General features: G+C 45.4%; 1 protein-coding gene across 1 annotated transcript in view; it reads right to left on the bottom strand.

The window, feature by feature from the left end:
- Nucleotides 1–12291, bottom strand: part of ABCC5 (ATP binding cassette subfamily C member 5) — a gene marked incomplete at both ends in the record, with an annotated part of 92524 nt that overhangs the window by 39604 nt on the left and 40629 nt on the right. The window contains 4 exons of the mRNA XM_080696878.1: nucleotides 361–564; nucleotides 2699–2771; nucleotides 2887–3011; nucleotides 5062–5133. Of these exons, the coding sequence (XP_080553004.1) occupies nucleotides 361–564; nucleotides 2699–2771; nucleotides 2887–3011; nucleotides 5062–5133 (474 nt within the window). The remainder of the gene's footprint in view (nucleotides 1–360; nucleotides 565–2698; nucleotides 2772–2886; nucleotides 3012–5061; nucleotides 5134–12291) is intronic.

The following is a 12291-nucleotide window of genomic DNA, read 5'->3' as shown; positions in this document are numbered from 1 at the left end:
GATGGAGTGCCAGAGGGGGAGGAGCTTGTTTCCCAAAGCAGTTCTCACTTATATATAGATGTGAACAGTGATTTTCAAACTAACTCATGCCCACACTCCCATGGTTCTGCCACTGCTCTCAGCCCTTTCACTTACTGATCTACATGCAGAAACCAATGTGCCCCAAGCACCTCTGATTCAGACGGCTAACTGAGATGCTGGGCTTTATTAGTACAATGGGACTGGAGGCCATTTGCAGAGGAAAATAAAACTGTTAGTGCCAGGAAGCTCTAGCTGTCCCAGAGAGACTCCTCCCACCCACCCCCTTGTATCTAATTTCCCGAGGCAGGGTGGCAATCTACGGAAGAGAGTGGGCCATACCTGTAACTGGTGGGTAACAAACAGAACCGTCTTGGACTTGAGGTGCTTCCGGATGGCACTGTTGAAGATGTGGTTGCCCACGTGGGCGTCTAAGGCACTGAGAGGATCATCCAGGATGTAGATGCTCCTGTCACTATACAACGCCCGGGCAAGGCTGATTCTCTGGCGCTGCCCACCGCTCAGGTTGGCTCCTCGCTCACCAATCTACAGAAGCCCAGAAGCACAGCAAAGCTCCAGCTCGAGTATGGAATAGTGCTCAGTGGTCACCACAGTCATCTCTCCTGACCCCACCCAACTGGCTCCTGCTCCTGAATTCCTTTTCTGGGTGAACTTCCACTATGATCCTTCCAGGAACTGGGGAAGTCGGCCTACAACCATCGGGATACCGACTTGCCTGACCTTCCCACTGCCTCTGGGCACCCCTCCAATCCATTCTCCACATCACAAAAAGATCTTTCCAAAACAGAAAGTTCACCCCATCTCACCCTTGCTTAAAATTCTTCAAGAGCCTTAAGAGAGAGACTCTAAGACACCTAAACATAACCTACAATCTGGGCTTTCACCTCTGCATTCAAAGCACACTGCCCTTCCCACACCCTGGGGTCAGAGCCAAAATTGTGTGCACATTATGCCTTTTCCTATAGTGTGCCCGCTCGGTACTGGCACCCTTGCCTCTGTGAAACTCCCGACCTCTTCTTTACTCACACCCAAAGAAAGAGGGATGGTTTTTATTGGATTATTTTGTGCCCAAATATTTGGGCATCTCATCCCCTGAACTGACAGCTACTCGAGGGTGCATAGTGTTATTGTATTCCTTTATATTCCCAACACCAAGAAGCTGCTACACATGTTGCTGGCACACAACAGATCCTGCTAAATGTTACTAAACAGACAAATGAATACAATGACTGTCAATGTTAATTGCCTCTGTGTTTAAAAAAATCTTGTCCTGCTGGGCGTGGTGGTGCACGCCTGCGCTTGGGAGGAGGAGATAGGGCAGGTTCAAAGCCAGCCTTGAAGGCTTTAAGAGACCTTCCAAATAAAAATATAAAATATGTCTGGGAGTGTAACACGGAGGTAGAAGGGTCCAGGAACCCCAGTACCATAAAAAAAAAAAAAAATCTTGTCCTTAAAAACATTTGGTTAATTCAGAGTTTTTAAAACTTGACTCTAACAGAATTGTCTTTAAGGCTATTGTCTGATTCAAAAGGTCTGGGGTGTGGCCTAACACTTTATATTTGGGTTTTTTTTGTTGTTTTTGTTTTTGTTTTTGGTGGTACTGGGGTTCCTGGAAACCCTTCTACCTCCGGGTTACACTCCCAGACCTATTTTTATACTTTTTTATTTGGAAACAGGGTCTCTTGAGCCAGTGTGTCTGGCTTCGAACCTGCGCGATCCTCCTATCTCCGCCTCCCAAGCGTGGGGATTACAAGCGTGTGCCACCACGCCCGGCAACACTTTATATTTGTAACAAGTTTCCAAGGTGATGCTGATGCTGCTCATCTGGGGCCATGATTTGAGAATCTCTGAACTAATTAAGCTTTTTGCCAAATCTGGTTTGAGGGATTTAACTGAAGTCAGCTGAATACAAGTGCCAGTTCCAGAGGCTCCCAGGGCAGCTCACTGGAGACAAGCTCTAACAGTGAAAAGAGCACATTTGTTCCAGAGATTCACCCTGGAAACTGTGCCCGCACAACCAAAGAAAGATGGGATTTTTTCTAAAGGCTCTTCCTTTCTAATGGAAGAGGACTCTATAGACTGAGTGGGGAGGCTGGCAAAATGAAACCCAGGGAAATACTCAACATGAACGTGCTTAACTTGTGGGTTTTTTTTTTTTTTTTTTTTTTTGGTGGGTCTGGGGCTGGAACCCAGAGGCTTTCTACCTCCGGGCTACACTCCCAGACCTATTTTATATTTTATTTGGAAACAGGGCCTCACTAAGTTGCTGAGAGCCTCACTAAGTAGCTGAGGCTGGCTTTGAAACTGCGCAATCCTCCTGTCTCAGCCTCCCAAGAGTGCGCCACCATGCCCGGCTTTAACTTGTGGTTTTAAAAACATCTCAAAAGAGTAAAAAATCATTAACTCTGTATATCAACAGTTGGATTTTGTTTAAAATTCTCATAACATATTAAATACTATATGCTTAAAACAGGCAGTGTTACTATCCCTGTGCTAATGCACAAATGCTTTCCTAACATAAGCAAGGCCCAGTGAAAACTCCTGGTGAGGTTCTTCCTCCAAGCAATGAGGATGCACCCTAGGAAAAGGCTCCGGCACGCCCCCACCCCCCGAAACCCCCGCTGGCTGTGCTGCAGCGGTGAGGGCAGAAGGCCTGTACCTCGGTCAGGTCGCTGTTGGGCAGGATGGCCAGGTCAGGCCTCAGGCAGCAGCTGTTGAGCACTGAGTTGTATCTGAAGGACACAAAGTGACAGTGTCAGGGACACAGATGACGCAGGGCCTGCAGGCGGCTGCCTTGCATCTCACATGCCAGGATAGAAAGCATGACAGAAACCAAACAGTCCTTGCCTTTCTTCATCAAATTCCTTCCCAAAGAGGATGTTGTCTCTCAGAGTGGCATTGAGGATCCAGGCCTGCTGGGCCACATAAGCGAAGGTTCCACTGATTGCAATGCTGCCCTCTAGAAGTGTCATCTAGGGAGAGAGACACCATCCAAAGCCATCATAACTCACAACCATCACCCTAAGCCAACAGACAATCCAAATTCTTCACTGAGTCTAAAGTCTAGGCAACTTCCTTGGATGCTTTCTGGACTCAAGTCCAGACCCCACCTTGTTCCAAAGAGAGTTACAGCAGAAAGGAAATCCAAGTCCACCTTGCTCATGTGGGATGGGAGTCCAGCATAACACTCATTAATGAGTAAACACTTCAATGAGCAGCCCACTGGCCTGATTTACACTCTTCCACCCTAACTGTAAGCTGTTTTAACTATGGGAAGCACAAGCAAGAGGTCCTTTCAGAGCTCCCCTGGAGAGAACGCCAAACAGAATTACATCTAGTGCCTGCCTTGAGGTGGGGGCTGGCCAACTCATCTACAGAACCATCCAGGATACTGGCTAGATAAGCTGCTTCTGTGGAATGAAGACCCAAGGGAAAAATATCCAGGTTAGACATCAACTTGTATTATGCAGCATCCATCTGACAATACCGGACCTTCCCCTTGAACATAAAGGGACTTAGCTTTTTGTTACTATTTGTTTTAGTACTAAGGATTGAAGTGAGAGGCATTGAGCTATACCTCCAGCCCCTTTTTTAATCTTTATGTTTACTTACTTATTTAATTGGAACTGGGGATTGAACCCAGGAGCATTCTACCTCTAAGATATACTGCCAGTCCTTTCTATTTTTTTGTTCTGAAACAGGGTCTTGCTAGGTTGCTGAGAGCCTCACTAAGTTGCTGAGGCTGACTTCAAGCCTGTGATCCTCCTGTCTTAGCCTCCCAAGTACTGAGATTACAGGTGTGTGTGCCATGCTTAGTGAGCCATGTGCTTTGAATTGTGATTTTAGTCATAATGCTTGGTATAAACTGATTTACCAATTTTTATTGTGGCTCCTTTTGAGAGCAACAATTGATATGTGTCTTAGATTACGGATGCTACAGCTTTGAAGCAAAGTTTTGCTAGCCAGCTACATGGTACCTGCACATACAAGCTTGTACTCTCAAACACCATCACTCCCAGTATACATAAACAAGCGTATGCCACAGACCGTAACTCAGTAGCACTTAGCCACTTCTGGTGGCTGCTGCACTAATGCCCACATGAGAGCTATCAATGCAGTTAAACCCAAAAAAAGCAAGGCTAGCTCTATTGCCTCCCTTATGCTCTGGACTAAGACCTATGGCTGGGCCCAAGGACTGGGGAGTGTCATAAAGCAGGATGAAGCTCTCCTTGGACTCCCCTGGGCACCTCTCATCTCCAGGAAAGCTGCAGCTCACCAGCTGTGACAGCTGATGCCAAACGACAAGGAAGCAGTCCCCAGCTTGGAGGCTACAGAGATTGCGCCAGTCTGTAACATGCCTCAATAAGGGTGAGGGGTTCGGGTTCAGAGGACCTCATCTGCAGAAGCTAGTAATGAGCCCACATTTACCCCGACCTCAACTGTCTAAGTCAAGCTAGCTTAATGCAAGTTTAAAAGCATGTAGATACCTTGGGTTTTTTTTGTCTGGTTGGTTGGCTTTTTTCCCCTGATTATTTGGTTCCAACACATATCTCTGTGAATGGTCCTGGCCCTCTGTTCCTCACTCTCAATGCTGACCTGTTTGCTGGGCCCTGTGTGTGCTGTCCACTCACCGGCCCAGCCCCACTGGACAGGACACTGAGGGGATGACTCTCTTGAGTGGTAAGGCTGAAACACAATTCTGGATCAAACCCTGAGCTACAGTGGGGTGGAGTATACGTTCATCTTGTGTCTGTCACTGTTTGGCATACACACAGCCTCAATAAACACAGATAAGCGAAGGCATAAGGAACAAATAATGCCAGCTGGGACATCCAGAGCCACTAATCGTGCCCACGGTGCCCCTTCCAATCGCAAGCCTGGTGAGCAGTTGGGGGCCATGGCACAGACCAAAGTTCCTGTTTCCCTCCTGACTCTTCAGCAAGTGAGTTTATTTTTCCTGAGACCTTTGCTAAGCAGAGACTTGAAAAAGAAGCAGAAGATGGACAATAACATGAATCTTACCTGGCCTAAAATGGCTGAAATGAGAGAGGTTTTCCCACTTCCCACACTGCCACAGATCCCAACCAGTTTACCCTGGACAAAGGACATGAAGAGGAAGGTTATTAAGACACTACCAAACAGTATTCTAAGAACTTGCAATTTCTTTCTTCTTTTTTTTTTTTAGGTTTAACTTATCAGTTTATACTTTATCAATTACATTTTGATGCTAAAGTAAGTTAGAGCTGATTTTGCATTTCCTCAATTTGAATTTCTTTTTTCTTTTTTCTTTCATTTTGTGGTACTGAGGATGAAATCCAGGGGTATTCTGCCTCCAAGCTACACTCCCAGCCCGATTTTTTATTCTTTATTTTGAAACCAGGTCTCACTGAGTTGCAAAGGGCCTCACTAAGTAGCTGAGGCTGTCCGAGAACTGCGATCCTCCTGTCTCAGCCCCCCAAATGCTGAGATTACAAGCATGCGCCACCACACCCGGCTTCATTTTGAACTTTTTGATTAGACTGTCCATTTGCAATTCTGCACTGTCTCAGCACTTATGGAAACCCTCATAGAGTTTCACATCACTCTTGTCCTGGGCACACACCAAAAGTTGTTTTATCTCAAAAAAGCAAGGGCCACCAGTCTGCTGCTGCTGCGCTGGCTGAGGCTCCTGGTACAGGATGTCAGGCTTTGTGGGCTCACTCTTATCTCCTCCACTAATGCCCTGAAGAGGACATGGCCCACTGTGTGTCTGACAGCAGAGCCTACAGCCACACCAGCTGCAGTGGATGCCACCTGGGCCATCACACCTGGCTGCTGGCCAGCAGCAGGCGAGCCAGCTGCAGATGGCGGGGCAGCTGTGGGTGGCTGAGATGGCTTGGGCACAATGTTCATCAGAGGCAGCCAGCTGATGGAGGGCCATGCAGGAAGCATGGCTTTGGCTTCCACGCAGCACTCCACTGCTCAACTCAGTGTCTGGAAACATAAGACTTTCACAACTTGCAATTATTTTGAGTAAAATGCATTGACTTCTGTCCATCAATACACCATCATCCTGATAAGCTGACAAGTCACTTACCTCTGTTTTCTCACTCCTTAGCTGCCTATTCACAGGGATTCTATATGCAGGAGGAATCACAATACCTGACTTTAAACTATACTACACACGGGGTGTGGTGGCGCACGCTTTTAATCCCTGCGCTTGGGAGGCTGAGACAGGTGGATCACACAGGTTTGAAGCCAGCCTCAGCTACTTAGTGAGGCTTTCAGCAACTTAGTGAGACCCTGTTTCCAAATAAAATATAAAAAAGGTCTGGAAGTATAGCCCGGAGGTAGAAATCCTCTGGTTTCCACCCCCAGTACCACCATAAAAAAAAACACAAACAAACAAACAAACAAAAAAACCAGATACATAGACCAATGGAGCAGAATAGAAGACCCAGAAACAAGTCCACACACTTTCAGCCAACTGATTTTTGACAAAGGGGCCAAAAACATACACTGGAAAAAAGATAGCCTCTTCAACAAATGGTGTTGACAAAACTGGTTAACCATATGCAGAAAACTGAAAATTAATCCCACTTTCTCACCCTGTACAAAAGTCAATTCAAGATGGATCAAAGACTTGAAAATCAAACCAAAGACCTTGAAGCTCCTTGAAGAGAGCATAGGTCCAACACTGCAACACACAGGCAGAGATAAACACTTTCTCAACAAGACCCAAAGGCACAAGAAATTAAAAGGAGAATCAATACATGGGATTGCATGAAACTGAAGAGCTTCTGTTCAGCAAAGGAAACTGTCAATAACCTCAACTGAGAGCCAACAGAATGGGAGAAGATTTTTGCCACCTACACCTCCAATAGAGGACTAATATCTAGAATATACAGAGACTCAAGAAACTCAACACTAAGAAAACAAAGCATCCAATAACAAAATGAACAAGCGAACTAAATAGACACTTCACAAATGAAGAAATTCAAATGGCCAATAAATGCATGAAGAAATGCTCAACATCACTGGCAATCAGAGATATGCAAATCAAAACTACCCTTAGATTTTACCTAACTCCAACTAGAATGGCAATCATTCAGAACACAAACAACAACAAATGCTGGCGAGGATGTGGAGAAGTGGGAACTCTAAGACATTGTTGGTGGGACTGCAAATTAGTGCAACCACTTTGGAAAACAGTATGGAAAATCCTCAGAAGAATGGGAACAAATCTACCATTTGATCCAGCAATACCACTTCTGGGTATCTACCCAAAAGAATGGAAACCAAACTACCAAACTAATGCATGTATATCTATGTTCATAGCTGCACAATTCACCACTGCCAAACTACGGAACCAGCCAAGATGTCCATCAACAGATAAATGGATTACAAAACTGTGGGATATGTACACAATGGAATTTTACTCAGCCATTAAAAAAAACTCAATTACATCATTTTCAGGGAAATGGATGTTACTGGAGGACATTATGCTAAGTGAGATTAGTCACTCACAAAAAATAAGAAATGAGATGCTTTCCCTAATATGTGAAAGTCAGGGAGAAATGGGTTATAGGAGGGACTCTAGATGAAAAAGGAAATCCTATAGAGGAGCAAACAAGACAACCTAAATGAGGGGATGGGAGGGGAGAAGAAGGAAATTCACTAAAACACACAATTTACTTAAACATATTGAAGTCAACCACTAAGCCAAGTAAGGGAAGGAGGGATGGGGAGGGAATGGGGTGGGAATTGGGTCGGGGTTAAATTGGTGATGAGTACATATATGTACACACAAGTTTTTTACCCCAATATGATGTATGAATATAACGCACCAATAAAAAATTAAAAATATAAATAAATAAATGAAATCAAACAAAAAATATTTTATTCTTAAATTTGAAACAGGGTCCAGGGTCTCACTAAGTTGTAGAGAAGCTCACTAAGTAGCTTAGGCTGGCCACAAATCCGTATTCTCCTGTCTCAGCTTCCCAAGAACTGGGATTACAAGCATGCTCTACCATGTCCAGCTCTTCTTCTTTTCTTTTTCTTTCTGGCACTGAGAGTAGAACCCAGGGGCTTTTCTACTTCCAGGCTATACTCCCAGACCTATTTTTCCGGGCTATACTCCCAGACCTATTTTTATACTTTATTTGGAAACAGGATCTCACTAAGTTGCTGAGAGCCTCACTAAGTAGCTGAGGCTGGATTCAACCTTATTCTTTATTTTGAAACAAAGTCTCACTAAGTTGTGAAGGGCCTCACTAAGTAGCTGAGAATGACCAAGAATGTGTGACCCTCCTGTCTCAGCCTCCCAAGTATTGGGGTTACAAGCGTGTGCCACCATGCCCAGCTGGTAAGACTCTTGAAAAATATTTTACTATAATTCTTCTCTAAGGTTTATAATTTCTTCTTCTTTTTTTGGTGGCACTGGGGGTGGAACCCAGGGGCTTTTCTACCTCCAGGCTATACTCTCAGACCTATTTTATACTTTATTTGGAAACAGGGTCTCACTAAGTTGCTGAGAGCCTCACTAATTATCTGAGGCTAGCTTTGAAACTATGCGATCCTCCTGTCTCAGCCTCCCAAGGGCTGGGATTACAAGCGTGCACCACCATGCCCAGCTAGGTTTATATTTTCAATAATAAGTATATGCACTGATGCATCCATTTTTCTGTAAGATATTTCTGAAAACTGGAGGAATATTTATGCCATCAATCTCAAATAAAAGTGGAAAACCAAGCCTGTGATTAACTGAATATATTCATCTCTCAGTATCCATGGGAGACTCTTCTAGGACCTCTAACAGTACCAAAATCTGTGGATGCTCCAGTCCTTTATACAAAAGAGTAAGCCAGGTGTGGTGATGCATGCTTATAATCCCAGTCCCTGGGAGGCTGAGTCAGGAGGAATACATGAAGGTTGGTGGCTGGCCTTATCACCTTAGTGAGGCCCTTTGCAACTTAGTAAAACCTTTCAAAAACAAAGAATGAAATAGGGCTGGGTGTGTATTCCAGAAGTAGAATTCCCCTGGGTTCAATCCCCAGTAGCAAAAACAAATGAAACAGTATAGTATTTGCATATAAATATATCCTCCCGTACACTTTAAACCATCTCTAGATCACTTATAATACTGAATACAATGCAAATGTGATGTAAGTAGTTATTATGCTGTGACACTTAGGGAGTGGTGACAAAAAACAAAGTATACATGCTCAATAAGGATGCAAGTTTTCTTTTCGAAATATTTTCTACCTGCAGCTAGTTGGACTGCAAGGATGTAGAACCTAGAGACAGGGAAGGCTGACTGTATTCTCAGGTGAGCTAAAGATTTCTCAACAGGCAGTGCTAAAAGTTTTCAAGAACACATAGATGACTTTAAAAGGGCCACTTATAGCTGGGCGTGGTGGCGCATGCTTGTAATCCCAGCATTTAGGAGGCTGAGACAGGAGGACTGTGGTTCACGGGCAGCCTTATCTACTTAGGAAGGCCCTTTGCAACTCAGTGAGACCCTGTTTCAAAATAAAGAATATAAAATAGGGCTGGGGTATAGCTCAAAGGTAGAATGTCCCTGGGTTCCACCCCAGTACCGCAAAAAATAATAAATAAATAAATAAATAAATGTAAAAAATCAGCCAGGTGTGGTGGCGCATGCTTGTAATCTCAGCATGTGGGAGACTGAGAAAGGAGGATCAGAGTTTGTGGCCAGCTTCATCTACTTAGTGAGGCCCTCTGCAACTCAGTGAGACCCTGCTTCAAAATAAAGAATAAAAAATAGGGCTAGGGGTGTAGCTTAAAGGGAGAATGCCCCTGGGTTCAATCCCCAGAACTGAAAAAAAAAAAAAAAAATAGAAAGGCCACTTGTTTGGCAACCATCTGTGGGCCCCAGCCTCAGGGAAGGAAGGTGCACAGACTCTGGAAGCAGACAGGATGTGATGAGAATCCCAAACCACCAGTATCTGCTAATCATGTGGCCCTTTTCCCCTAAACCAACACTGTGTGTGCCCCCTCACTAGATGCTGGGAACCAGAGGAAGAGTGACTCTCATAGGACTGGCTACAGCCTCTGGAACATAATGAAATACTCAACAAATAGCAGTTTTGACACAGTCCAGGGGTCTGGAAGATTACTGCATGGTGGTGATGAGAAAAAAATTAAGTCATGGTTCAACCTCTGCCCAGCCTAGCTAGGTTTACAGAGAAAAATGCAGTGAGGATGACTAAGTGGTGACCAGTGTGAAGCGCATGCCTGCCACTGAGGAGGCACTGGGCAATGCCGCTGCCTTCCCCTTCCCTAAAGAGGTGGCCCAGGGAGGCTGCCCTGCTTCTCTTCAAACAGCTAAAGGTCTGTCCAGTGTCAATGAGCTCTAAACAACAGAATGAGGATTGAGATACAAAAAGAATAAGCTTTAGCTGAACGTGAGAAGTGATTCTCTGCAGAGCTGACTGGCGATGCAATAGAGCTGTCTCAATAATCAAGATAACAGTTACTAAAGTAAAGACTGCAGCTCAGAGTGAGTAAAGCCGGCCTGTGTACCCTTGAATGAACTGCACTAGCGGCTTCAGGGGTCTCACCGAGGACTGTGTCCCCACGTGTGGCGGAGGAGCTGGGGCTCTGCCATCCCTCACTCTAGCAAGCCAGCTGCTCGCCTTGATGCCCACTCTACTGGAGCATCTCTCCTTCCAGTTACATAGAAGAGCCTTTCTTATGACCTCCCTTGGCCTAAGACACCCTCCTCTTTCCCCTGCACTGCAGAAACGGACCCTTTGCTGTTCCCTAGATTCCTTCTTAGCCTACCTTTATGCACTCCTCGGTCCTGCAGCTAGCATGATTCCCTTTACAACATCAGAACATTTTTTCCCTGTACTGGGGACTGAATCCAGGTGTGGTCTACTTAGAGCTACATCCCCAGCTCTATTTGACTTGAAACAGGGCCTTGCTGAGTTACTGCATGCTAGCCTCAAACCTGCACCTTCTGTCTCAGCCTCCCATGTCCCTGGGATAGCACGCACGTTCCTCTGTGCCCAGCAAGTCAGAACTTTTGTGCTCCAAGTCCTCCAGTGGCTTCTCTTCCCTCTCTCAGAGTGAAGCCAGAATCTCGTGGGAGGCTCCGGTCCCTGTCCTCATCACCACTTCTTCCCGCCATGTTCACCCTTGTAATCAGAGCACCCAGACTGGGCCTGCAGCAAGCATGCCCTCCCCACAAGCATCCACATGGCTTACCCGCTCCCTTCCCTCAAGTCTTTGCTCAAATCAGCCAACCTTCCTTCATTCCTTCCCTCCTTCTTCCATCCATTCTCATTCTCTCTCTTGCCTAGCCCCCCTTTTTCTCTCCTGAACCTAAGAGAATTCTGTGAGCCAAACCCAGGCATTAATTAATTAATTAATTATGCAATATTGGGGATGGAACCTAGGGGCATCCTATCTCTGAGCTACATCCCAGATTTTTTTTTGTGTGTGTGTGGTACTAGGGATGGAACCCAGGGGCACTACACCTCCGAGCTACACCCCCAGCCCTATTTTTTTATGTTTTTATTTTTGAAACAGGGTCTCACTGAGTTCCGAAGGGCCTTGCTAAGTAGCTGAGGCCATCTGCAAACCGTGATCCTCCGGTCTCTGCCTCCCGAATGCTAGGATTACAAGTGTGTGCCACCACACCTGGCTCCCAGCTATAATTTTTATTCTTTATTTTGAAACAGGGTCTCACTAAGTTGTGGAATGCCTCATTAAGTAGCTGAGGATGACCATGAACCTCCAATCCTCCTGTCTCAGCCTCCCAAGTACTAGGATTCCAATTGTGAGCCACCACACCCGGCTTCTTTTACACTTTGAAACAGGGCCTCATTAAGGCTGGCCTCGAACCTGCACTCTTCCTGTCTCAGCCTCCCAAGTACTGGGATTACAGGCATGTGCCACCACACCTGGCTCATAGCATGCATCCTAAAAGCCTTGAACCTGGCCACCTGCTCCAGTACTTTCTGAGACTCCAGTTCTGTGCTACCTGAGCTGTGACACTATATGCTAAAATCACCCTATACAAATATTAAAAGTGAGTGAAAATAACAGAATTGCTAATAAGAGCAGCACCAAGCATACCCTTCAGTGCCAGGTTTCTGTGTGACGCACAGCCTAGCAAGGAGCCCACACAGAGTTACACTTTCAGAAATCATCACTGCAGCTCATATGCAGCTATAATAGCCAGAAAATGATTCAGGGTGAAATTTTGGAAAATCCACTTGAATGTTTCATTTCCTTGTTTAT

The sequence above is a fragment of the Muscardinus avellanarius genome, assembly GCF_963383645.1.
Source record: "Muscardinus avellanarius genome assembly, chromosome: 5".
In the NCBI taxonomy this organism is placed as follows: Eukaryota; Metazoa; Chordata; class Mammalia; order Rodentia; family Gliridae; genus Muscardinus; species Muscardinus avellanarius.
This window is presented reverse-complemented; position numbering and strand designations above follow the sequence as displayed.